General features: G+C 44.8%; 1 protein-coding gene across 1 annotated transcript in view; it reads left to right on the forward strand.

Annotated features, from left to right (window-relative positions):
• spred2b (sprouty related EVH1 domain containing 2b) overlaps positions 1-26175 on the forward strand; it is a 175207-nt gene that overhangs the window by 23906 nt on the left and 125126 nt on the right. The window contains exons 2-4 of the mRNA XM_072506950.1: positions 12778-12949; positions 17299-17467; positions 25793-25857. Coding sequence (XP_072363051.1) covers positions 12778-12949; positions 17299-17467; positions 25793-25857 — 406 coding nt within the window. The remainder of the gene's footprint in view (positions 1-12777; positions 12950-17298; positions 17468-25792; positions 25858-26175) is intronic.

Genomic DNA, 26175 nt, shown 5'->3' on the forward strand with positions numbered 1-26175 from the left:
TTATTTATTTTGATGCATGTTACACATTTATAAAGCCCTTTATCAAACAAAAAAAAAGCTCAATGGTTCAATTACAATGTTTAAGGCAGTCACTATTTAAAAATAAGGTGTCGGCCATTTAAGACAGATACGATGAAAAATGTTTCTCTGAGAGCCATACGTCTCTGGGACTCTACCTTAAAAGACAATAAAAGCAGAGTCTTTGAATATTTTTAAGGCAGAGCTAGAGAGAATCTTGATTAACAAGGGGGTGATAAGTGGGAAAGTGAAGTTGAGGTTAGAATCAGATCATCCATGATCTTATTGAATGGTGGGGCAAGCTCGATGGCCTTCTAATTCATACTCGATGGCCTCCTCCTAATTCATATGTTTGTATACACATTTTCTCAGACTTTACTAAAACTTCAAAATTAAATAAAAGTCCCTATTTCCGGAAAGGAGGATTTGACATTATGAAGTGATGTTGACACATATTGTCGGTCAAAGAAAGGCGGTTTTATATTAATCGGGCTGTATTTTTCAGCAGCATCAGTTTGATATTAACAGTGCTGCGTTTTTCAGCAGGGTCGGTTTGATATTAACAGTGCTGTATTTTTCAGCAAGGTCGGTTTGATATTAACAGTGCTGCGTTTTTCAGCAGGGTCGGTTTGATATTAACAGTGCTGTGTTTTTCAGCAGGGTCGGTTTGATATTAACAGTGCTGTGTTTTTCAGCAGGGTCGGTTTGATATTAACAGTGCTGCGTTTTTCAGCAGGGTCGGTTTGATATTAACAGTGCTGTGTTTTTCAGCAGGGTCGGTTTGATATTAACAGTGCTGCGTTTTTCAGCAGGGTCGGTTTGATATTAACAGTGCTGTATTTTTCAGCAAGGTCGGTTTGATATTAACAGTGCTGCGTTTTTCAGCAGGGTCGGTTTGATATTAACAGTGCTGTGTTTTTCAGCAGGGTCGGTTTGATATTAACAGTGCTGCGTTTTTCAGCAGGGTCGGTTTGATATTAACAGTGCTGCGTTTTTCAGCAGGGTCGGTTTGATATTAACAGTGCTGTGTTTTTCAGCAGGGTCGGTTTGATATTAACAGTGCTGTGTTTTTCAGCAGGGTCGGTTTGATATTAACAGTGCTGTGTTTTTCAGCAGGGTCGGTTTGATATTAACAGTGCTGTGATTTTCAGCAGGGTCGGTTTGATATTAACAGTGCTGTGTTTTTCAGCAGGGTCGGTTTGATATTAACAGTGCTGTGTTTTTCAGCAGGGTCGGTTTGATATTAACAGTGCTGTGTTTTTCAGCAGGGTCGGTTTGATATTAACAGTGCTGTGTTTTTCAGCAGGGTCGGTTTGATATTAACAGTGCTGTGTTTTTCAGCAGGGTCGGTTTGATATTAACAGTGCTGTGTTTTTCAGCAGGGTCGGTTTGATATTAACAGTGCTGTGTTTTTCAGCAGGGTCGGTTTGATATTAACAGTGCTGTGTTTTTCAGCAGGGTCGGTTTGATATTAACAGTGCTGTGTTTTTCAGCAGGGTCGGTTTGATATTAAGTGCTGTGTTTTTCAGCAGGGTCGGTTTGATATTAACAGTGCTGCGTTTTTCAGCAGGGTCGGTTTGATATTAACAGTGCTGTGTTTTTCAGCAGGGTCGGTTTGATATTAACAGTGCTGTGTTTTTCAGCAGGGTCGGTTTGATATTAACAGTGCTGTGTTTTTCAGCAGGGTCGGTTTGATATTAACAGTGCTGCGTTTTTCAGCAGGGTCGGTTTGATATTAACAGTGCTGTGTTTTTCAGCAGGGTCGGTTTGATATTAACAGTGCTGTGTTTTTCAGCAGGGTCGGTTTGATATTAACAGTGCTGTGTTTTTCAGCAGGGTCGGTTTGATATTAACAGTGCTGTGATTTTCAGCAGGGTCGGTTTGATATTAACAGTGCTGCGTTTTTCAGCAGGGTCGGTTTGATATTAACAGTGCTGTGTTTTTCAGCAGGGTCGGTTTGATATTAACAGTGCTGTGTTTTTCAGCAGGGTCGGTTTGATATTAACAGTGCTGTGTTTTTCAGCAGGGTCGGTTTGATATTAAGTGCTGTGTTTTTCAGCAGGGTCGGTTTGATATTAACAGTGCTGTGTTTTTCAGCAGGGTCGGTTTGATATTAACAGTGCTGTGATTTTCAGCAGGGTCGGTTTGATATTAACAGTGCTGTGTTTTTCAGCAGGGTCGGTTTGATATTAACAGTGCTGTGTTTTTCAGCAGGGTCGGTTTGATATTAACAGTGCTGTGTTTTTCAGCAGGGTCGGTTTGATATTAAGTGCTGTGTTTTTCAGCAGGGTCGGTTTGATATTAACAGTGCTGTGATTTTCAGCAGGGTCGGTTTGATATTAACAGTGCTGTGATTTTCAGCAGGGTCGGTTTGATATTAACAGTGCTGTGTTTTTCAGCAGGGTCGGTTTGATATTAATCGGGCTGTATTTTTCAACAGCATCAGTTTGATATTAACAGTGCTGCGTTTTTCAGCAGGGTCGGTTTGATATTAACAGTGCTGTGATTTTCAGCAGGGTCGGTTTGATATTAACAGTGCTGCGTTTTTCAGCAGGGTCGGTTTGATATTAACAGTGCTGCGTTTTTCAGCAGGGTCGGTTTGATATTAACAGTGCTGTGTTTTTCAGCAGGGTCGGTTTGATATTAACAGTGCTGTGATTTTCAGCAGGGTCGGTTTGATATTAACAGTGCTGTGTTTTTCAGCAGGGTCGGTTTGATATTAATCGGGCTGTATTTTTCAACAGCATCAGTTTGATATTAACAGTGCTGCGTTTTTCAGCAGGGTCGGTTTGATATTAACAGTGCTGTGATTTTCAGCAGGGTCGGTTTGATATTAACAGTGCTGCGTTTTTCAGCAGGGTCGGTTTGATATTAACAGTGCTGCGTTTTTCAGCAGGGTCGGTTTGATATTAACAGTGCTGTGTTTTTCAGCAGGGTCGGTTTGATATTAACAGTGCTGCGTTTTTCAGCAGGGTCGGTTTGATATTAACAGTGCTGTGATTTTCAGCAGGGTCGGTTTGATATTAACTGGGCTGTGTATTTTTGGCAGCGTCGGTTTGATATTAACCAGGCTATGTTTTTAGGCAGTGTCGGTTTGATATAAACCGGGCTGTGTGTTTCAGCAGTGTCGGTTTGATATTAATCGGGCTGTGTTTCTCCACAGTGTCGGTTTGACATTAACTGGACTGTGTTTCTCCACAGTGTCGGTTTGACATTAACCGGGCTGTGTTTCTCCACAGTGTCGGTTTGACACTGTGTTTCTCAACAGTGTTCTTTTGATATTAACCAGCTGTGTTTCTCAACAGTGAGTGGCTGTGTTTCTCCACATTGTCAATTTGACATTTACCGGGCTGGGTTTCTCCACCGTGTTGGTTTGATGTTAACCGGACTGTGTTTCAACGGTGTTGGTTTGATGTTAACCAGGCTGTGTTTCAGCGGTGTTGGTTTGATAACCGGGCTGTGTTTCAGCGGTCTCGGTTTGATGTTAGATGGGCTGTGTTTCAGCGATGTCGGTTTGATATTAACCGGGTGTCGGTTTGACATTAACCGGGCTGTATTTTTCGGCAGTGTCCGTTTGATATTAACTGGGCTGTGTTGATCTTTGGACACATGTGCCAGTAATCCTTTTTTCTTTTATTTCATGGATAGTAAACAGTCTGAACCTGAATCGTTCCCTATTTATCGCCTTAGATTCCATGATCGGATTTGCAACTGTGAACTTACATGACATGAATGAATGAAAATCGCTTATTGTCACAAGTAGGCTTCAAATGAAGTTACTGTGAAAAGCCCCTAGTCGCCACATTCCGGCGCCTGTTCGGGGAGGCTGGTACGGGAATTGAACCGTGCTGCTGGCCTGCCTTGGTCTGCTTCAAAAGCCAGCTCTTTAGCGGGCTTGTTTTAAATTGAAGAAAAATAGAGATTAAAATATTACTTTAAAATTGTATTTGAGGGTGGCGCAGTAGTTAGCCTTGCTGCCTCACGGCACCGAGGTCCCAGCTTTCGATCTCGGCCCTGGGCCACTGTCCGTGTGGAGTTTGCACATTCTCCCCGTGTCTGCGTGAGTTTCGCCCCCACAGCCCAAAAGATGTGCAGGCTAGGTGGATTGACCATGCTAAATTGACCCTTATTTGGAAAAATGAATTGGATACTCTAAATTTTTTTGAAATAAATTGTATTTGAAATCTGGAGATGTATCCACTCATCATGCATTGATTTTCCTGTTATTTGGTCCTTTTAAATATGGTTTATGATGGATTATTAATTATGTGCTACTTTGAGCAAAATGTCAGGGTCATTTGCAAGGTGTAATTTACAAACTTTCTCAACACCAAAGTCTTTTCATGATGACAGAAATGGTTAAATTGAGACCTACTAGAGTTGTTTGAAATTGTTTGCCAGCAAGAGAATAACGATGGGATGTAAAATGATCAAAAACACGAGGGTGGATGTTGGGAGAGATTTTCTTGAGCTGCAATAGAAAATGAAATGCCAAGGAGAATTTGTCACTGGGTTCCAAAGGAAATGTGGATACATGTTTGAAATTAAATGGTAATTGGGCGACTTGGGTAAGCTTTTGGTGACCTTTTCAGGAGAGGTACAGTGAGTTAGGTGGCTGCGTCCATAGAATCCCTACGTTTTAGCAGGAGGCTATTTGGTCCATTGAGTCTGCACAGTCCCTCCAAAAGAACACTCTACCGAGGCCCCCCGCCCAATCTTCTTAACCCTGTACATTGATCATGGCCAATCCACCTAACTTGCACGTTTTTGGACTGTGGGAGGAAACCGAAGCATCCAGAGGAAACTCCAAACAGACAGTCACCCAAAGCCAGAAACTAACCCAGGTCCCTGGCACTGTGAGGCAGCAGTGCTAGCCACTGTACCACCTGTATCTCTGTGCTGTAAGCTTGTGATCTAGAGTTGCATTAAAATATCACTTCTCAATTCTGAACTTCGTCAGTTTGGGTTGAATGTCAATTCTGAAAGTGTTGAATGAGTTCCGAGCACTTGCATCAAGAAGTAAATGGCGACAGTGTGCTTCATGTCAGAATCAACCAAGCCTCCCCTTCCGTAGGTGGAAAATTCTTGACTATTCCAATGCTCTCCTAGCTGGGCTTGCACCTTGCATCCTCCGTATAGTTGAGCTCATCCAAAACTCTGCTGCCCATATCTTAACTTTCATCAAGTCCCATTCATCCATCATCCTGTACTCCCCAATCTACATTGGCCTCCTGTCTGGCAACCCCTTGATTAAAAAAAATCTTATCCTTATTTACAAATCCTTCCATAGACTCACCACTCTCTCTCTCTCTCTCTCTCTCTCTCTCTCTCACCACCTGCAGCGCCACAACCCCAAAACATCTGCACTCCTCCAATTCTGGCCTCTTGCGCATCCCCAATTCTAATTCCTCTCTGATTGGTGGTTGTATCTCTAGCCGACCAAACCCGAAGTTCTGGAATTCCCACCCAAAACTTCTCTGCTTCTCTTTCCTCCTTTAAGGCACTTCTTAAAGCCTAGCACTTTGACCAAGCTTTTGGTCATCTCTCCTAATACCGCCTTTTGTGGTACGTGTCAAATTTAATGTGATAACCTTCCTGTAAAATGCTTTGGGGCATTTGCCTTCATTAAAGGTGCTATATAAATACAAACTGCTGTTGTCTGGCTTCCTGAAGTCCTCTGCAGTCTCTCTTTTAACATCCTAACCACACTTTCCCATCTTCTCCCCAAACCCCACCATCTCCCAGCAAGGGAATGGGTCTCCTCAGTGCATGTCCTATAATATTGTCCCATAAATTCTGAAACTCCAGTCATTAGTGTGTCTCATAAAAGTGACTCCGCTACAGATTCCTACAACATCCTTTTAGTCTGAGAAAGTTTCTTGTACACCCAGCCTTTACTTTCTGCCCTCCAACCCTTTCTTTGAGTGGACACATTTCAAACATTCATAAAATGAGAATAATTGGTATCATCCAAAATGGAACAATTTGATGCCACAGCAGTTGCAATGACCTCACTTTTAGTTTCTTGTAACATGTGGTTTTTAAAATAGTTTGAATGGTCACATTGATGTATTACTATCTGGAAGACTGTCCTTGATTTTAATTAAATATCTACTTATCCTAGCTATGGTAGTTTGCAGGTTTTGAGATATTTGGGTATACAGGCCTCACAGAGTAGACAATCTCCACTTGGTGTGGCTGCTTCCTGAACCAGTGAAACCATGGGGAACTGGGAGGAAGGAGCCTTTCCTTTTTGGCATCTGTCCTTGAGGGCATGTTAATCAATCGATCGCACAAACTTCCCTTCCTGTGTGTAGCATCAATCAGCCAATCTCTCCCTCCTCCTTGATGACTGACTGATATGATGCTGATTCAATTTGCCACAGGGGAGTAGCACGGCTGGTTTTATTGTTGGCAGAATGTTAGCATTGTAAATAATTCTGCTGTTTACACCAAATATGTTGTCCTCGGGCATTGTAGGAAGGCCCTAATCAGCATTGACTGAGAAACTATAACTTGCAGCTTCTCTATAAAGTCTGGCCCTCCAAAAGCCATAATAAAACAACAGAATCATTAATCTCTCAAGTGGCAAGTAAGTGCGTGTAGGAACAGGAGGAGGACATCCAGCCCTCCAGCCTCTTCAACCACTTATTTAGATCACTGCTGATGTGTATCTTAACTCCATTTGCCCATCTTTGATCCATATCCTTCCCCTCATCTGGCAAATTTCAAATGATTCCCAACATGGATAAGAGAATTCCAATTTCCATTCCCTGTTTGTGTAGGAGGGTGAGTGCTTCCTGGTGTCCCTGTGGAATTGCCCCACGCTAATTTTCCCTTTGTTTGAACCCCCCCACCCCGTACCATGGGGGAAATAGACTCTTTTTCTGAGCTGTCGAATTATTTTATCATTTAATGCACCTCAATTTGATCACCAGCTCTCAATCTCCTAAACTCCAGGGAGTACAAACCAAGATCATGGAACAAGTCGTCATAATTTAATTTTTAATCTTTGCTTTCACTCTGCTGAACACAGCTACGCCAGATGAACCAGGCCCTGTACTACTGAAACATTTCTTCCTTGGTTCAGAATTACAATCCCTTGGAAATAGAAGCCAACATACTGTTGGCCTTTTGTCCCTGGGTATCTGTACTAGCCTACATGGACACCCAAATCTAATTGCTCCTCCACAGCACCTAGTCTTCCACCATTAAGAAAATAAAATGTCTGTTGCACTTTCTGTCATTTCAATCAGTCACTTCAGGAAAAAAAATCAATTAATTTGTCAACTATAACTTGCCTTTATCAAAATCAGGCTAATCGTTCTTGACTAATTTACTAATGTTATCTTGTGATGTTCCAATATATTATTGCAATAATTTTGAATGCAAAGTTTATCAGCAAACAGCAAGTCATGTGAAAATTTGACTTGTGAGCCCCAGACAGACCTAAATCTCAAGCAAATACCTAATTAAATATGAATATTCACAGCCATGCGGGGAATTCACACACCCTTTTGTTTAAAGGTAGACCATCAGCAACAGTGCTTTCACATTCAAGCCAGCTCATCTTTCTGTTGTTTCACCATGGACAAAAGGAATATAGAAACTCGATGTGTGTTAGATGAATGTGAAAGAATTCCCATCAACCTTCCATTGTAATATGATGGTCTCATCCGAACTAGACTGGACAAATTTCAAAACGTTAAACGACAACACGCAACCCCTTTTTGGAAAAAGGACTTTGAAGTTGTCTAAGTCAAATAGTGAGGAAATCATTTAGTAGTCTTAAAAAAATAAAAATAGAAATTTGGGAAGCTGCTTAGAGACAGAACCTATTCGAAAGCCATCGAACCAGCTGCACATCAGCTAAGCAACCAAAGTATTAAACAACCTCCCCTTTGAAGGTGGGAGATGGACTCTCCCCAACCTGTTCCAATTTCAAGTTCACCAGAGCACAAACCAACTGGAAAGGCAATTACAAGAGGCTTCATAGCTTGCTGGAACTCCTCTACTTTACAAGACCTTTCAACTAAAGTATCAACATAACTAAGAAACTACAGGCCTGCTACGAAAGATGACTGAAACGGTCATAAATTGTAATTGTATTGCTTTCCCCCCCTCATCTGTGTCTAATATTTGAGTGATGGTGTGGGTGCATCTAGAGACTGGACTATCATGTTTTTAAACCCCTGGGGCAAATTGTGATTAAAAAAAATAGTCTTATTTTTAAATCGACAATTGTACATTGGAGGATTAAACAATAACAGCAATATTTTCACTGGCATCACTCAGCAGTCTTAAGATGCATGCCATAAGGCCCTGGAACGTATCCAATTTGATCTGTTGATACGTCCTGAACTAATTCCTTTCCTGCAGTTACCTCTTATCTGTTGTTCTGCATATTGCTTTAATGCACCAACATTTCTTTTCCATCATTATTTCAAAATATTTAATATGTCTTCATCCTTCACAATTTGACTTTTCCCTTCATCCTTGTGCAGTTCTCTCCTGCATCCTCTGTGCCACTTTCTGTGTGTCTCTCATTATCGTTTTACTTTTTAAAAAAGTATTATGCGCCCCGGGTCACTGTCCGTGTGAAGTTTGCACATTCCCTCCATGTATGTGTGGGTCTCAGCCCCACAATCCAAAGATGTGCAGGGTAGGTGGATTGGCTACACTAAATTGCCCCTTAATTGGGAAAAAAGAATTGGGTACTCTAAATTTATATTTTGTGATTTCCTTCAACTTTTCCTATTTTATCGTGTCCTCTAATCTGCCTTTTACACTCCCACTACATTTCCTATATTCCTCATGTTTTATCCTTCAGAATTGGTCATCCAAGGTCAACAAGCTTTGTGTTTAGCTGTGGTTAAGGAAATCTCTTTTGTAGTTATTAACCGAGCGCTCTCCCATGGTATGATTAAAAGAGACTTTGCAGTTTGGACTAGGTTATGAGTTAGTCCAGCATCTGCCAACAATGTAGCTTGAAATAACTGTCTTAACAATGTTGTTTCTTCACCCCTTTGAAAGAAAGAATTTACATTTCTATAGCACCTTTCACAACCGTGGCCTGTCCCAAAACCCTTACCAGCCAATCAATAATGTAGGAAATACAACAGCCAGTTTGTGCACAGCAAGCTCTCACAAACAACAATACGGTAATGGCCAGATCATTTGTTTTGATGATTGTGATTGAGGGATAAATGTTGGCCAGGGCACCAGGAATAACTCTCCCGATCCTCATCAGCATAATGGCAGAGGATGCTTTACATCCACCTAGGAGGGCAGACAGACTCTCTGTTTATCATGTCACCCTCCAACAGCTGTGGCATTCCCTCGATACTGCACTGGCGTGTCGGCCTATTTTTTTTACTGACGTCTCTGGAATGGGCATTAAATTCGCAATCTTCTGACTCCGGGGTAAGAGTGCTGCCAAATGAAGCACAACTCACAACTATGTGCCGGTACCGGCATTTTATGGTGGCCTGCTTGTGCTCAATATTGTCTACCTGAGAACCCGCTAACATCAAGTCCAGTCTAGTTACTTCATGCTGGTGAGTTGTATGGTTCTGGCTGCACTGGCCCGTGTGCACATTTGGGACCCTTGGCTCCTGAATGTTGTGCTTAAGCTGTCTGGATAGACTTGGGCAGTGGAGTGTATGTGTGTGTTTGGTACATACAGATTCCAACCTTGCTAAAATACTTGCCTTTTGGTCTGCAGTTCTCATAACTTGCACACACCAAGGTGTTTAAACCCTTCTCTACATGCTGGGCCATTTCCTGTGATTTAAGCCTTGTCTCTTTTTCCTCTGATTACTGAGTAGCGAGGTTTGGTGACTAGTGTAGTTAGAAACCCACCACCACGCTTAATGACACTTCCTATCTGCGTTGTGGTGATCGCCTCTCTTAGTCAAATTGTCTTCACTTCTTACAAGCTGAATGACACCACAAAACCTGACCCACCAGAAGAAATGTACCAGGCAGAACTTTTTTTTTTAAACGGGAATTTAAGGGCATTAGGAATCACAGAATCATACAGTGCAGAATAGACTCTTTTACCCATCGAGTCTTCACCGATACATGAAAAACACCTGACCTACCCACCTAATCCCATTTGCCAGCACATGGCCCACAGCCTTGAATGTTATTACGAGCCAAGTGCTCATCCAGGTATTTTTTAAAGGATGTGAGACAACCCACCTCCACCTCCCTCCCAGGCAGTGCTCCAGACCGTCACCACCCTCTGGGTTTATAAAAAATTATATTTTCATCACATTCCACCCCCCCCGACCCCCCCCCCCCCCCCCCCCCCTCTCCACAAGCACACACACCTACAACCTCCTGCCATTCACCTTGAACTTGTGTACCAAGGGGAACAGCTGCTCCCTATCCACCCCGCCCATGCCCCCCATAATCTTCTTTACTTGATCAGGTAGCCCCTCAGTCTTCTCTGCTCCAACCCAAGGTTATCCAACCACTCTTCATAACTTAAATGTTCCATCCCAGACAACATCCTGGTGAATTTTCTCTGCACCCCATTCAGTGCAATCACATCCTTCCTATAATGCGGTGAGAGGAACTGCACACAGTACTCCAGCTGTGGCCTCACCAAAGTTCTATACAACTCCAGCATGACCTCCCTGCTTTCTCGGTTTCCAAAGCAAGTTTTTTGAGATGCCTTTTTCACCGCCCTATTAACCTGCCCGCCTTCAAAGATCGATGGACAAACACAAGGTCCCTTTGTTCCTCAAAGGTTTCTCGTGTCATGCCGTAGATTGAGTACTTACTTGTCAAATTATTCCTTCCAAAGTGTATCACCTCCCACTTTTCAGGGTTAAATTCCACCTGCCACTTATCTGCCCATTTGGCCATCCCGTCTATATCTTCCTGTAACCCAAGACACTCAACCTCACTGTTAACCACCCGGCCAATCTTGGTGTCACCCACAAACTGACTGAACCTACCCCCCACATAGAAAAATAAATTCATATGCAATTTTCTTTTTTATTTATTCTTTCATGGGATGTGGGTGTCGCTGAGAGAAACATATTTGTTGCCCATCCCTAACTGCCCTAGAACGGAGGATTTGCTAGACTATTTCAGATGGAACCACATTGCTGAGGGTCTGGAGTAACATGTTGGCCAGACCGGGTGAGTACGGCAGATTTCCTGCCCTGAAGGACATTAGTGAACCAGATGGGTTTTTACAGCAATCGACAATGGTTACCTGGTCGCTGTTACTGATGACGAGCTTCATATTCCAGATTTATTCTATGCATTTAAATTCCACCAGCTGCCGTGGTGGGATTTGAATCTATGTCCCCACAGCATTAGCCTTGGCCTCTGGATTACTAATCCAGTAACACTCCACCATCTTTCCCCCTTCTGCCAAGCAAATAAATGAATTTGCAGTGAGTCAATGACTTCCTATTTCTTAATGTTTTGAAAATATTCCAGCTACCATTTTCTCTCCTTTAATGCCCAGTCAATGTTGCGATACAGTGTAGAGGTTCCAATCGCCTGCCCAATTTCTTGCCTTGCCAAAGTTGCTGCTCTTATGTGCATGCCTGGACACCAGGAATTAGCAAGCTGTGCAATCATGGGAGCTGATCATACCCAGCACCTCCTGACTGCATGCACGGATATACCCTGCAAACCCAGCCATGGTTACTGCATATCTATCTGTCGATATCTTTGCCTCTCCTCCCAGTTTAAAGATTGCTTCGAACACCTTTGGTGCTATCTCAGCTGTGAACTATTGAACTTTGGATATTTTACTTTGTATGACTAATCACAAACTAGCAGCACCTTCTCATGAAAGACTTGTAAATAATTTTATGTAGAAAAAGGGCCTAATTTCTAAAGGTAATCCTGATGGATAGGAAACATTTTACTATTGGTCCAGTGACTCACCATCCAATATCACTTAAGTATAAAACACAGGGGAGAAGAGCAAGCATAGATCCCAGACCATATTGTGCTAAAGTAATGTATTGTAGGTTACACAAAAGGCTTAATTCGTAACTCCAACATGCGGACGTGAAATTGATGTGTTTTAATTGTGGCATGGTTGAGTTTTTGCAAAGATGTCTGTAATTTCATTTTTCTAAGATTTCAGTGGGCAGGGCCTAATACCATTGGAAACAACATACTGTTTCCTGCACCCTTGTTCCTGCTAGTATAACATATGTTCCTGTCATTCTTGTAATCTTTGCATAGGGTGGAGATTTTAAACTTTATACCTGCTTCAAATATTGATAGCAATGTTTGTGCAAATTAACCTTTGGTAGTAAGATCTGCATTCCTGAATTGCTGTAATCGGCAGGGAGGGGGGGGGGTTGCATTGTATTACTGTTTATTGCTAAATATTGGGTGGTGCAGGTTACCATGTGTTGTAAAAACCCATCTGGTTCACCAATGTCCTTGAGGGAAGGAAATCTGTCGACTTTACCCAGTCTGGCCTACATGTGACTCCAGATCTACAGCAATGTGGTTGAATCTTGACTGCCATTCAGTTGTTGAGGCGGCAATTCACCACTGACTTCTCAAGAGGAATTGGGGATGGACAATAAATGATGACTTTGTCAGTGCTTCCCACATCTTTAGAATCGATATTTTAAAATAATATTCAATTTGCCATTTTTCGATAACTAACGGCAGCGAATCGAAATGAGAGAGACACCTGTTTCTTTTGCGTTCAGAGCGCTCTGGGTCATGTGTAACAGAACCTTCACTGACTGTGGTTTTCCTTTGCAGTGACAGCTACATTGTACGTGTCAAAGCTGTGGTTATGACCAGGGATGACTCTGGATGGTTACCGCAAGATGGAGGTGGTCTCAGTCGGGTTGGCGTCTGTAAGGTCACTCAGCCAGAGGTCACTGGGAGAAGTGATTTTCTCATCCGTGGTGAACGCCTTCGAGACAAACTGGTAAGTCCAGCAGTGTTTGTAAGGAAGCTTAAATCCTTTCCATTAAATCCTTTAAGCATCAACGGAATGTTTTCTTAAAGTCAAGGAAGGCATTTATTTTGACCATTTATCTACACCAATTTTGGTTTGACCTCAGCACGTTATTTTGCCCCTCTTTATGAGGTGCATATTAGGCAGGCTTCCCTTTTTTTGCTCCTAGCCTCAAAAGTTGACTGCACTTCTTGGCAATTCCTGGTTGCTGGTGGTACCAGTATTATCTTTGAGCTGCTTTCCATGTGATGGTGTCCCCATAATGGTGTTAGGTCAGGGGTTCAAGCATATTGATCCAGTAGTCACAAAGAAATGGTATCACAGGTCTTACTCCCATATTTTACCTTCAATAAACCTGCCATTGTCCACAGCTCAGCTGCTCATACTCTAAGTCCCACCAAGTCCAGTCCCCTATCATCCTTGTGTTCGCTGAGCTACAGTAGCTCCTGGTCAATCAACATCCTACTTTTCAAATTCACATCCTTATTGTCAAATTCCTCCAGGGCCTCAATGCCCCAACATCTGTAACTTCTTCCACCAACCCTCTCTATCTCTGTAACCTCCCCAACAACCCTCCCTATCTCTGTAACCTCCCCCAACAACCCTCCCTATCTCTGTAACCTCCCCCAACAACCCTCTCTATCTCTGTAACCTCCCCCAACAATGTCCCTATCTCCCTAACCTCCCCCAACAACCCTCCCTATCTCTCTACCCTCCCGAACAACCCTCCCTATCTCTGTACCCGCCCCAACACCTCCCCCAACATCCCTCGCTATCTCAGTAACCTCCTCCAACAACCCTCCCCATCTCTGTAACCTCCCCCAACAATGTCCCTATCTCTGTAATCTCTCCAACAACCCTCCCTATCTCTGGAATCTCCTCCAGCCCTAACAACCCTCCCCATCACTGTTAACCTCCTCCAGCCCTAACAACCCTCCCCATCACTGTTAACCTCCTCCAGCCCCTACAACCCTCCCCATCTCTGTAACCTCCTCCAGCCCCTACAACCCTCCCCATCTCTGTAACCTCCTCCAGCCCCTACAATCCTCCTCACCACAGTAACCTCCTCCAGCCTCTACAACCCTCCCCATCTCTGTCGTCTTAATGTTGTCTTATGCGGCTCAGCATCATGTATTTTAGAATGCTCCTGTGAATGATTTGTTGCATTAAAGACACTGTAAATGCATTTTGTACTGTTTCTGTATTTTAAAAAAAAATTTTGTTTTATAAATTTAGTGTACCCAATTCATTTTTTCCAATTAAGGGGCAATTTAGCGTGGCCAATCCACCTTCCCTGCACATCTTTGGGTTGCGGGGCCAAACCCACGCAAACACGGGGAGAATGTTCAAACTGCACACGGACAGTGACCCAGAGCCGGGATAGAACCTGGGACCTACTGTTTCTGTATTTGACCTGTTGAGTTTTGTTGTATGGCATGCATTTTAAACTTTGACCCACCCGGGTTTAAACCCACGTGGGGAGGCATGGTGAAACAGTGGTTAGCACTGCTGCCTCAGCTCCAGGGACCCAACCTCTGGTGACTGTGTGGAGTTTGCACTTTCTCTCCGTGTCTGCGTGGGTTTCCTCCGGATGCTCCGGTTTCCTCCCACAGTCCAAAGATGTGCAGGTTAGGTGGATTGGCCATGATAAATTGCCCCTTAGGGTGGGGTTGCATAAATAGGGTGGGGCATTGGGCCAAGGTGGGGTGGTCTTTCAAAGGGTCGGTGCAGACTCGATGAGCCGAATGACCTCCTTCTGCACTGTAGATATTCAACTATCCATTTCAGCAGGTCTGGCAGCATCTGTAGGGAGAGAAAAGAGCTAACATTTCGAGTCCAGATGACCCTTCGTCAAAAGTTTGAGCTTTGACAAAGGATCATCTGGACTCCAACGTTAGCTCTTTTCTCTCCCAACAGATGCTGCCAGACCTACTGAGATTTTCCAGCATTTTCTCATTGGCTTCAGATTCCAGCTTCCACAGTAGTTTGCTTTTATCAACTATCAATCTTATGTGTTTGTTGTAACAGAAAATGATGGGTCAGATCTGGGAATTCGGGGTCTGAGCATCTTGGAGGTTTCTATTTGGGTAAACAATCAAAATCTAAACGGTACAGTGGTGAATTGCATCTAACTCCAGAATAAATACACTCACCTCTCCAATAAGACCACATCTTGCAGTAAATGTTGCTGCCGGTGTAAGCAATAGTTTCTGTTCACTGATACTTGTTACAAAAGTCTAAAAGAACTATACGATGGATCTTCGGAATGGCAGACAATCATTATGATTGAGCAGAACCCATTTTACATCCTGTAAATTTCAGATGGGCTGGGAAAAAATTAAAATAATTTGAATTAAAAATTCAACTAATGAGCTGTTCCCTGGCCTGAAATATTACCCAAGTCATTGGTGATAAATTGTATGAATATTTACAATAAAATCTTATTCTACGTAGGTAGTGCAAAGGAAAAACATCTCGTTTTGCTTCTAATGTTAGATCATACAGCAGTGATGTGAACAAATGGGACTGATGTGGTTGTAGAAAGAGTGTAATTGAGTTACTCTGCACGTGGACATGATGGTGTAGAACTGGGCTTACACCCACAATCGAAGAAACTCTGGCAATCTATTTACTTGAGAGGATCTGATGATCTGCTAGTCTCATTTCATAGAATTACATCGAATTAACAGTACAGAAACAGGCCATTCAGCCCAACCAATCCATGCTGGTATTTATGCTCCACACCCTTTTTCATTTAATGCAAACTTCTGTTTCTTTCTCCCATGTGTTTATCCAGCTTTCCCTTCTCTGCATTTTTTTCATTTCATAAGAAAATGTGCTCCAGTTGAGTTTAGCAAGATCAGTCTGTTAAAATGACCAAAGGTGTTAAGTTACAATATTTCTAAATTGATTTTTTTTTTTTGGTTCTTCCATTTTAAACCCCTCCATGTCACTCTCTTTCTCTTGCTAAAATGGAGGCATTGACATCAAGTTAACCTGGTGGAATAACCTGTCATATTTGAGTCCTGCACATCTGCTGTTACCAAACACTGGACAGTGTACTAATTGATATCCCACTGGAAGTACAGAGCTATGACAATGTGGCTCTGGAGATGCACACAGTGTAGGTGAAACCAGAAACAATTCAACTGTGGCTCATGATGTTGTTTTAAAATATGTCTACGGGATATCAGCGTCGCTGGTACGTTCAGCATATGTTGTTGCCCATCCATTGAGAGCAGCTCAGAGTCAACCACATTGCTGTGGGTCTTGGAGTCACATGTAGGCCAGACCAGGTAAGGATGGCAGATTTCCTTCCCTAAAGGACATTAGTGAACTGGATGGGATAATTTCAAGGTCACCATTAGCAAGGATAGCTTTCCATTCCAGATTTTTTACTAATTGAATTTAAATTCCACCAGCTTCTGGGTGGGATTTGTGCCCAGTCCCCAGAGCATTAGCCCCTCTACCACCATCGTCTCCCCCATAAAATACTCCTTTTGTAATGTTGGCTCTGACATGGCATGTATTAGTAGCTGTCACCTTTCATCATCCACTCTTTGGCAATTAAAGATTTTGAGATTAATACTTGGAGAGGGCACAAGTTAGTTGACTTACTGGTTTATAATTGATGCACTTCCTGATGCTGTTTAATAAGCTACTGCAAAATTATACTGTTCTAACTTTACAAACCTACTGCCTCCAGAAAAAAGCTACCAATAATTAAAAGTGATTATACTATTAATTGATAACGCAAAGAGCGTACGTGGATGATGAAAGCCAGACAACACATAAGCTCGGACTACGGAATGGGCTGGGATATTGGCTGGTGATTCCATCAATGGCTAAATGGCCAAATTAAAACTATTTTTGAAAATCGTCATCTTGCTTTTGCGTGACTGAGCATTTGTAGTGAACATTTTTTTTCCTCTGTGATTCTTGCCTCTCAGTATTTGATTAAAATTGTTTCATTTGTGCAAAATTAAAGGAGGCTAGCGGGTATGGAAGGAGCAGAAGTCTAACGTTTAAAAAATTCATTCTATTGGAGACCTTGACTAACCTGTTATACTTCTTTCACACGAATTGCTGTTACCAGCACCACGGAATTTGGAGGTGCAGGCAGCCCCATTGTTTAAGAGAAATATTTTTAATGCACTATTTTGTCATTTGCAACAATCCGATTCAAAATGGGACAAATAAGCTGAAAGCAAAATACTTATTTTTGTATTCTGCACTGTTGGCAGCTTGAAGTTGATGCTGTGACTCTCTACTCGTGACCCTTTTTTTGTTAAATGCAGTTTTCTTTTCTCTCGCACAAGGTTGTATTGGAATGCTTCTTGAAGAAAGACCTGGTTTACACTAAAGCAACACCTACATTTCACCATTGGATGGTTGACAACAGGAAGTTTGGACTTACGTTTCAAAGCCCTGCTGATGCACGAGCATTTGACCGAGGAGTGAGAAAGGCAGTCGAGGACCTTACTGAAGGTATATTTTGTCAATCTGTTATTAACACTGCCATTAAACACAATTGTGGACATGCCTAACACAACAAGTACATCATTTCCCTTGTCACAAACAAATAATCTGCTCCAAAACACAATGATAGACACAGTGTCTACTGGCAGAATGTTCACCTTTGAATAGTATTTGCTTGAGAACTGATGAGTTCCTGATTTAACTTCTTTTTAAAAAAAAATGTTTATTAAGAATTTTTCAACAAAATTTTCAACCATACAAACCCCCCCCCCGTAACAAATCGAAAAGAAAAGTCGCATAGCAAGACATAAACATATCAAATCGACATAATACAGAACTTTGTACATTGGATTCCTCCCGCACATATCAACTTTCCTGAACATTTATGTGTTTTCTTGCTCAACTGCCCCCAGGAAACCCCCCCCCCCGAAAGAGATGCCCCCCCGCCCCCGGGTTGCTGCTGCTGACCGAACTTCATCTAACGCTCCGCGAGATAGTCTAGGAACGGTTGCCACCGCCTGGAGAACCCCTGCACAGACCCTCTCAAGGCAAACTTTATCCTCTCCAACTTGATAAACCCTGCCATGCCATTTATCCAAGCTTCCACACTGGGGGGCTTCACGTCTTTCCACATTAACAAGATCCTTCGCCGGGCTACCAGGGACGCAAAGGCCAGAATGCCGGCCTCTTTCGCCTCCTGCACTCCCGGCTCGTCCGCCACCCCAAATAGTGCCAGCCCCCAACTTGGCTTGACCTGGACTTTCACCACCTTAGACATAGTCCTCGCAACACCCCTCCAGAACCCCTCCAGTGCCGGGCACGACCAAAACATATGGGCGTGGTTCGCCGGGCTTCCCGAGCACCTCCCGCATCTGTCCTCCACCCCAAAGAACCTACTCAGCCTCGCCCCCGTCATATGCGCTCTGTGAATAACCTTGAACTGTATCAGGCTAAGCCTGGCACATGAGGAAGAAGAATTGACCTTACTCAGGGCATCAGCCCACAGACCCTCTTCAATCTCCTCCCCCAGCTCCTCCTCCCATTTACCCTTCAGTTCCTCTACCAAAGCCTCCCTCTCTTCTTTCATCTCCTGGTATATTGCCGACACCTTGCCCTCTCCAACCCATACGCCCAAAATCACCCTGTCTTGAATCCCCTGTGCCGGGAGCAGCGGAAATTCCCTCACCTGTCGCCTCAAACGCCCTCACTTGCATGTACCTGAACGCGTTTCCCGGGGGTAGCCCAAACTGCTCCTCCAGTGCCCCTAGGCTCGCAAACGTCCCATCAATGAACAGGTCCCCCATTCTTCTAATCCCTGCCCGATGCCAGCTCTGAAACCCCCCGTCCATCCTTCCTTGGACCACACCGAGGCTCCCATCGCTCCCCTATGTCGTCTCCACTGGCCCCAGATCTTTAGCGTTGCTGCCACCACCGGACTCGTGGTGTACCTTGTCGGCGAGAGCGGCAGCGGTGCCGTCACCAGTGCCCCAAGGCTCGTTCCTTTGCAGGACGCCATCTCCAACCTCTTCCATGCCGCCCCCTCTCCCTCCATCACCCACTTACGGATCATCGCCATATTGGCTGCCCAATAGTAGCCACCCAGGTTCGGCAACGCCAGCCCTCCTCTATCTCTACTACCCTCCAGAAACCCCCTCCTTACCCTCGGGGTCTTATTCGCCCACACAAAACCCATAATGCTCCTGCCTACCCTCTTAAAAAATAATTTGGTGATCACAATTGGAAGGCACTGGAATACAAAAAGAAACCTCGGGAGGACCACCATTGTAATCGACTGTACTCTGCCCGCCAGCGAGAGTGGCAACATGTCCCATCGTTTGAAGTCCTCCTCCATCTGCTCCACCAGCCGCGTCAAGTTAAGTTTGTGCAGGGCCCCCCAGCTCCTAGCTACCTGGATCCCCAAGTACCGAAAGCTCCTTTCAGCCCTCCTCAATGGTAGGTCGTCTATCCCTCTTCCCTGATCCCCTGGATGCACCACGAAGAGCTCAGTTTTCCCTACATTGAGCTTATAGCCCGAAAAGTCCCCAAACTCCCTAAGAATCTGCATGACCTCCACCATCCCCTCCACTGGATCCGCCACATACAGCAACAGGTCGTCTGTATACAGCGACACTCTATGCTCCTCCCCCCCTCGGACCACCCCCTCCATTTCCTGGACTCCCTTAGTGCCATGGCCAAAGGTTCAATTGCTAATGCAAACAACAGGGGGCACCCCTGCCTCGTCCCTCGATACAGCCGAAAATACTCCGACCTCTGCCGATTCGTAACCACACTCGCCACCGGGGCACTATATAGGAGCCTAACCCAGCTAATAAACCCTCCCCCGAACCCAAACCTCCACAACACTTCCCAGAGATACTCCCACTCTACGCGGTCAGAGGCCTTCTCCGCGTCCATAGCTGCCACTATCTCCGCCTCTCCCTCCACCGATGGCATCATAGTCACTTTTAGGAACCTCCGCACATTGGTGTTTAGCTGCCTGCCCTTTACAAATCCCGTCTGGTCCTCGTGAAATCACCTCCGGGACACAGTCCTCGATCCTCGTAGCCAGCACTTTTGCCAGCAATTTAGCATCCACGTTGAGGAGCGAGATCGGTCTGTACGACCCACATTGCAGTGGGTCCTTATCCTGCTTCAGGATCAAAGAGATCATCGCCTCCGACATTGTCGTAGGCAGGGCCCCCCCCCCCCCTCCCTTGCCTCATTAAAAGTCCTCACCAGCAACGGGGCCAACAGGTCTACGTACTTCCTATAGAACTCAACCGGGAACCCATCCGGTCCATGGGCCTTCCCCGCCTGCATGCTCCCCAGTCCTTTGATCAGCTCCTCCAACCCAATTGGCGCCCCCAAAACCGCCACCTCCTGCTCCTCCACCCTCGGGAACCTCAGTTGGTCCAGGAATCGTTGCATCCCCTCTTCCCCCGCTGGGGGCTGGGATCTGTACAGCTCCTCATAGAAGTCCTTGAATGCCTCATTTACCTTCCCCGCACTCCGCACCGTAGCTCCCCTTCTATCCTTGACTCCACCTATTTCCCTCGCTGCCATCCTCTTATGGAGCTGATGTGCCAGCATCCGGCTTGCCTTCTCCCCATACTCCTACATCGCCCCCTGTGCCATCCTCCACTGTGCCTCTGCCTTCCCCATGGTCAACAGGTCGAACTCCGTCTGGAGACTTTGCCTCTCCCTGAGTAGTCCCTCTTCAGGGGTCTCTGCGTATCTCCTGTCCACTCTAAAATCTCCCCCACTAACGTCTCCCTTTCCCTCCCCTCTCTCTTCTCCCTGTAAGCCCTGATGGAGATTAACTCTCCCCTAACCACCGCCTTCAGCGCCTCCCATACTATGCCCACCTGCACCTCCCCGTTGTCGTTGGCCTCCAAATACCTTTCAATGCACTCCCGCACACTTCCACATCTGCCAGCAGTCCCACATCCAACCGCTACAGCGGGCGTTGGTCCCTCACCTCTCCCAACTCTAGTTCCACCCAGTGTGGGGCGTGGTCTGAAATGGCTATGGCCGAATACTCCGTATTGCCACCCCTCTATTCTTCGCATCCAACCCCGAATGGAATGTCCCCTGAAGCATGACCACGTCTGCCTTCAGTCCCTTTAAGTGCGCGAACACTCTTGCCCTCTTAACCGGCCCATTTAGGCCCCTCACATTCCACGTGATCAGCCGGATTGCCCCCCCCCCCGCTCTGCCGACTAGCCATCTCCTATTTTAGGCCAGTCCCGTGCCCGCGCCTCCCGCACCCTCCAGTCCCCCCAGACGGGGAACCCCCGCCCCGACCATCTCTTCCGTTTTCAGTTCCCCCTCGGCCAATGCAGCAGCAACCCTATTTCCCCCCCCCCCCAGATCCAGATCTAGCTCTTTTGCTCCCCCTATAATACTTCTGTACGTCTGCTGACCCCGGCTTCTCCCGCCTTCCCGTTGACCTCCCCCCCCCCCCCCCCCCCCCCCCCGTGTGTGTGGAAATCCCTCCTCCTCCTTGCGCTCCTCCATTTTCCCCCCCCCTCCCTCCTGCCCTTCCCTAGCGCGGGAAAAAGCCCGCGCTTTCCTGAGCCAGCCCCGCCCCCGTGGCGCAGCTCCTGTTGCGGCCTTATCCCAATTCCCCCATCCCCGGGTCTCACCTCCCTCCAGCACCGTGCCCACATTCCTCACAGTCTCCCCATCAAAACTCTTCCCCCATCCCCATCCAACGTCCCACCCGTGAAACATTCTTTAACCTGATTTAACTTCTATCATGTGAATACATTTGTGATGGATTTGATTACTGACGTTTATTTGCATTGTTGCCTTAAATTTGTGAAAATCGGGTGACATGGCAGTGCAGTGGTTAGCACTGCTGCTTCACGGCGCTGATGTCCTGGGTTCGATCCCAGCCCCGGGTCATTGTCCGTTTGGAGTTTGCACATTCTCGCCCTGTCTGTGTGGGCCTCACCTCCACAACCCAAAGATGTACAGTGTAGGTGGATTGGCCACGCTAAATTGCCCCTTAATTGGAAAAATGTAATAAATTTAAAAATTGTGAAAATCAATGTAAATCTGAAGATTTATCGGTTAGAAGCACAAATGTGGATTGTTCAACACAAGGAATTTTGGACGCAAGGCTGGGCAGAATAATTGCTCTTGATGCTATTTGGTGCTGGAATGATTCACTTGCCATTTCGCCACAATTGAGCCAAACGCTGTGATTGTAGGTGTAACCAAATTGGGTGCAGGATGAGGAGCCTGTTATGCTGCCCATTCATGAATAGCTAGCGTGTAATCTTCAGCATTTAAAAATGATTTGGTCAGAATTTGTCAGTGGTGCTATTTTAAAGAATGCTGGATCTGTGCATTCTCTTAATCCTAACCTCGCCAAAGGAGCAAATATCCTCGTACACACTCCAGAAATTTCTGTCAGTTTAAGTGGAGTGAGGACAATGAATGTTGACAGTTTCACTATCGTTACTACAACAAAATCTTGGGCCAATACATTAACCAATATTGCGCAAGAACAATTATTCTCAATAGTTAAAGTTTGCAAAAGCAAAATTGCTCCAGGCTAGCATTTGTTAGCACCGTCCAATGAAGGTGCCTGTTTGAAGCACATTAACTCCACAATTGGCAATTGTGTTATCACATGTCTGTGCCCTGATATTCCCTTGCTCAACCTCCACATCGCTCTTTTTAAGATGCTTTTTAAAACCTACCTCTTTCACCAAGTATCTGCCCTAATATGACCATGTAGAAACACAAAAACTTCTGAAAGTCTTCATCAGGTCTGACACTATTGGTGGAGGGAGAACCAGAGTGAACATTTCAGTCAAAATATTAGAGATGTAACTATTAGAGAGGTTTTATGAAAGTGAAAGGTTGGAGGGGGGGATAAAGAACAAAAGGTTAGTTTGCCATAGGGGCGCAGGCAAGAGAGATTAAATCACAAATGGGATGATGGTGCAAGGTAAAAGATTTTGGCACTGGGACAAGTAAAGAAACAAAAAATGGGCCGAGAGGAAGTATGAACGGCAGGGTCTAGGGGAGGTGCGAATGGCGGGGACTAGAGGAGGTGTAAATGGCGGGGAATTGCTGTAGAAATTGTCCCTTCTGAATCCTCAAAGGGAAAGGGAAAGGAATGCTGGTGGCAGCATCCTGGATCTGTTTCTGGGGAAGGTGAGGATTGGGTGAATTCTGTTGTGGTTTTAGGAAGGTGAGGATTGAGTGGATTTTGTGTTTCTGGGGAAGGTGAGGATTGGGTAAATTTTGTTGTATTTCTGGGGAAGGTGAGGATTGGGTAAATTTTGTGTTTCTGGGGAGGTGAGAATTGGGTGAATTTTGTGTTTCTGGGGAAGGTCAGGATTGGGTGAAATTTGTGTTTCTGGGGAAGGTGAGGATTGGGTAAATTTTGTTGTATTTCTGGGGAAGGTGAGGATTGGGAAAACTTTGTGTTTCTGGGGAGGTGAGAATTGGATGAATTTTGTGTTTCTGGGGAAGGTGAGGATTGGGTGAATTTTGTGTTTCTGGGTTGGTGAGGATTGGGTGAATTTTGTGTTTCTGGGGAAGGTGAGAATTGGGTGAATTTTGTGTTTCTGGGGAGGTGAGGATTGGGTGAATTTTGTTGTATTTCTGGGAAGGTGAGGATTGGGTAAACTTTGTGTCTGTGGGGAGGTGAGGATTGGGTAAATTTTGTTGTATTTCTGGGGAAGGTGAGGATTGGGTGAATTTTGTGTTTCTGGGGAAGGTGAGGATTGGGTGAATTTTGTGTTTCTGGGTTTGTGAGGATTGGGTGAATTTTGTGTTTCTGGGGAAGGTGAGAATTGGGTGAATTTTGTGTTTCTGGGGAGGTGAGGATTGGGTAAATTTTGTTGTATTTCTGGGGAAGGTGAGGATTGGGCAAACTTTGTGTTTCTGGGGAGGTGAGAATTGGGTGAATTTTGTGTTTCTGGGGAAGGTGAGGATTGGGTGAATTTTGTTGTATTTCTGGGAAGGTGAGGATTGGGTAAACTTTGTGTCTGTGGGGAGGTGAGGATTGGGTAAATTTTGTTGTATTTCTGGGGAAGGTGAGGATTGGGTGAATTTTGTGTTTCTGGGGAAGGTGAGGATTGGGTGAATTTTGTGTTTCTGGGTTTGTGAGGATTGGGTGAATTTTGTGTTTCTGGGGAAGGTGAGAATTGGGTGAATTTTGTGTTTCTGGGAGTTGAGGATTGGGTAAATTTTGTTGTATTTCTGGGGAAGGTGAGGATTGGGTAAACTTTGTGTTTCTGGGGAGGTGAGGATTGGGTGAATTTTGTGTTTCTGGGGAAGGTGAGGATTGGGTGAATTTTTGTGTTTCTGGGGAAGGTGAGGATTGGGTGAATTTTTGTGTTTCTGGGGAAGGTGAGGATTGGGTGAATGTGTTTCTGGGGAAGGTGAGGATTGGGTAAATTTTGTTGTGGTTTTAGGAGGGTGAGAATTGGGTGAATTCTATTGTGGTTCTGTGAGGGACAGGAATTGATGAGAACAGAGGGTCCAGCACAGTCGAGAACCCCCTCTGTCATGGGGTGAGGGAATCCTCGGTTTAGAAAAGAGGGCAATATGTCAGAAGCTCTGGTATTGCAGATGACATCTCCAAAACATACCACCGAGATGGAGAATGTAGGAATAAAGTCCTTTAAGGAAGTGTAATAATAATAATAATTATCGAGGTCACTGTGGAGTCACCATAATATTATGGAAAATATGGTTGACAGCCAATCCCTAAAAATGGAGGAAGAATGCCAGGACGTATGTCACTTGGAATCAAATTTTGTTTGATTGGTCCTGTCAAATCCTGGTTGTTTTCCTATATTAATGATGTGGAGATGCCGGCGTTGGACTGGGGTGAGCACAGTAAGAAGTCTTACAACACCAGGTTAAAGTCCAACAGGTTTGTTTCGATGTCACTAGCTTTCGGAAAGCTAGTGACATCGAAAACTAGTGACCGAAAGCTCGTGACATCGAAACAAACCTGTTGGACTTTAACCTGGTGTTGTAAGACTTCGTACTGTTCCTATATTAAAACATCTGTCCTGTTGTTCAGTTGGGTTATTAGCTGAATTATCGGGCATATTATATTTATATCAGGGTATCTAGGCGACACGGTGCAGTGGTTAGCAATGCTGCCTCACGGCGCTGAGGACCCAGGTTCGATCCCGGCCCTGGGTTACTGTCCGTGTGGAGTTTGTACATTATCCCCGTGTTTGCATGGGTCTCACCCCCACAACCCAAAGATGTGCAGGATAGGTGGATTGGCCACGCTAAATTGCCCCTTATCTCTCAGTTGTCTGGGATGCTGATTGATGGTCAGAACTCTGTTGTAGCGATGTCACATTGTTGTCTGAGGGTATCTCGTTCCAACTTGCGAGCCCATCTCTAGGTTTTGGGAGGAGTTTGCATGATTAATTTGCCTGCGATTTCAGGATTGTCGCCTGCGATTTCAGGATTGTTGTGAAGAGGTTTGTTGTCCTATTCCTCTTTTGTAAGATTAGATTTGATTGACTCAAAGTAGCCTGTGTGGTCTTGGAGTGTGTAGGTCAGAGCAGTAGCAGCCTCCCTTCCCTGAAGGACATCTGTAATTACCTGAAGGACAATCTGTCAGCCTTCCTCTTCACTCTGGTGCTAGCCCACAAATAGCTAGACTGAGTGAGTTTAATTCAAACTGCCAAACTCCTCCCTCTGCCTTCCTTCCAGAGTAATAACTGCTGCACTACTGTAACCTTCCGAATTAAATGTTTCTTTACTTGGAGAATAATATTGCTGGCATTCTGTAACCACTTTGGAAGATTGTTTTTTTTTTAACAACTCACACTTTTCCCTCAGGGTCAACAACATCCTCTTCAACAATTCAAAATGAAGTGGAAGTCGGTGATGATGATGTTTTTACTGTAAGTAGGAGCTACTGTCAACACTGGCTACTTTTTTTTACTTGTATCGACTTGCAGCGTTAATTTTAACATTCCTCATTCAAATTCATTGAACTAACTGTTTTGTGGAAATGTTGGGGACATCTGACACCATTGTTGCCGCACAGAATTCTGTGTTCGTGAGTGGCTTTTCTGGAACTGAGAGTTGTGGAAATATAACATTTTGCTGAGCAAGGCTAGAATTTGTGGCTGATTTAGAATTGTGAAGTTTGCTGGATTCTTTACTGTGACTCAGAAATTTAACTGTTGCATTTTCAGAGATGCTGTTATGTAAAATCT

Source organism: Scyliorhinus torazame, chromosome 1, assembly GCF_047496885.1.
Source record: "Scyliorhinus torazame isolate Kashiwa2021f chromosome 1, sScyTor2.1, whole genome shotgun sequence".
NCBI classification, from domain to species: domain Eukaryota; kingdom Metazoa; phylum Chordata; class Chondrichthyes; order Carcharhiniformes; family Scyliorhinidae; genus Scyliorhinus; species Scyliorhinus torazame.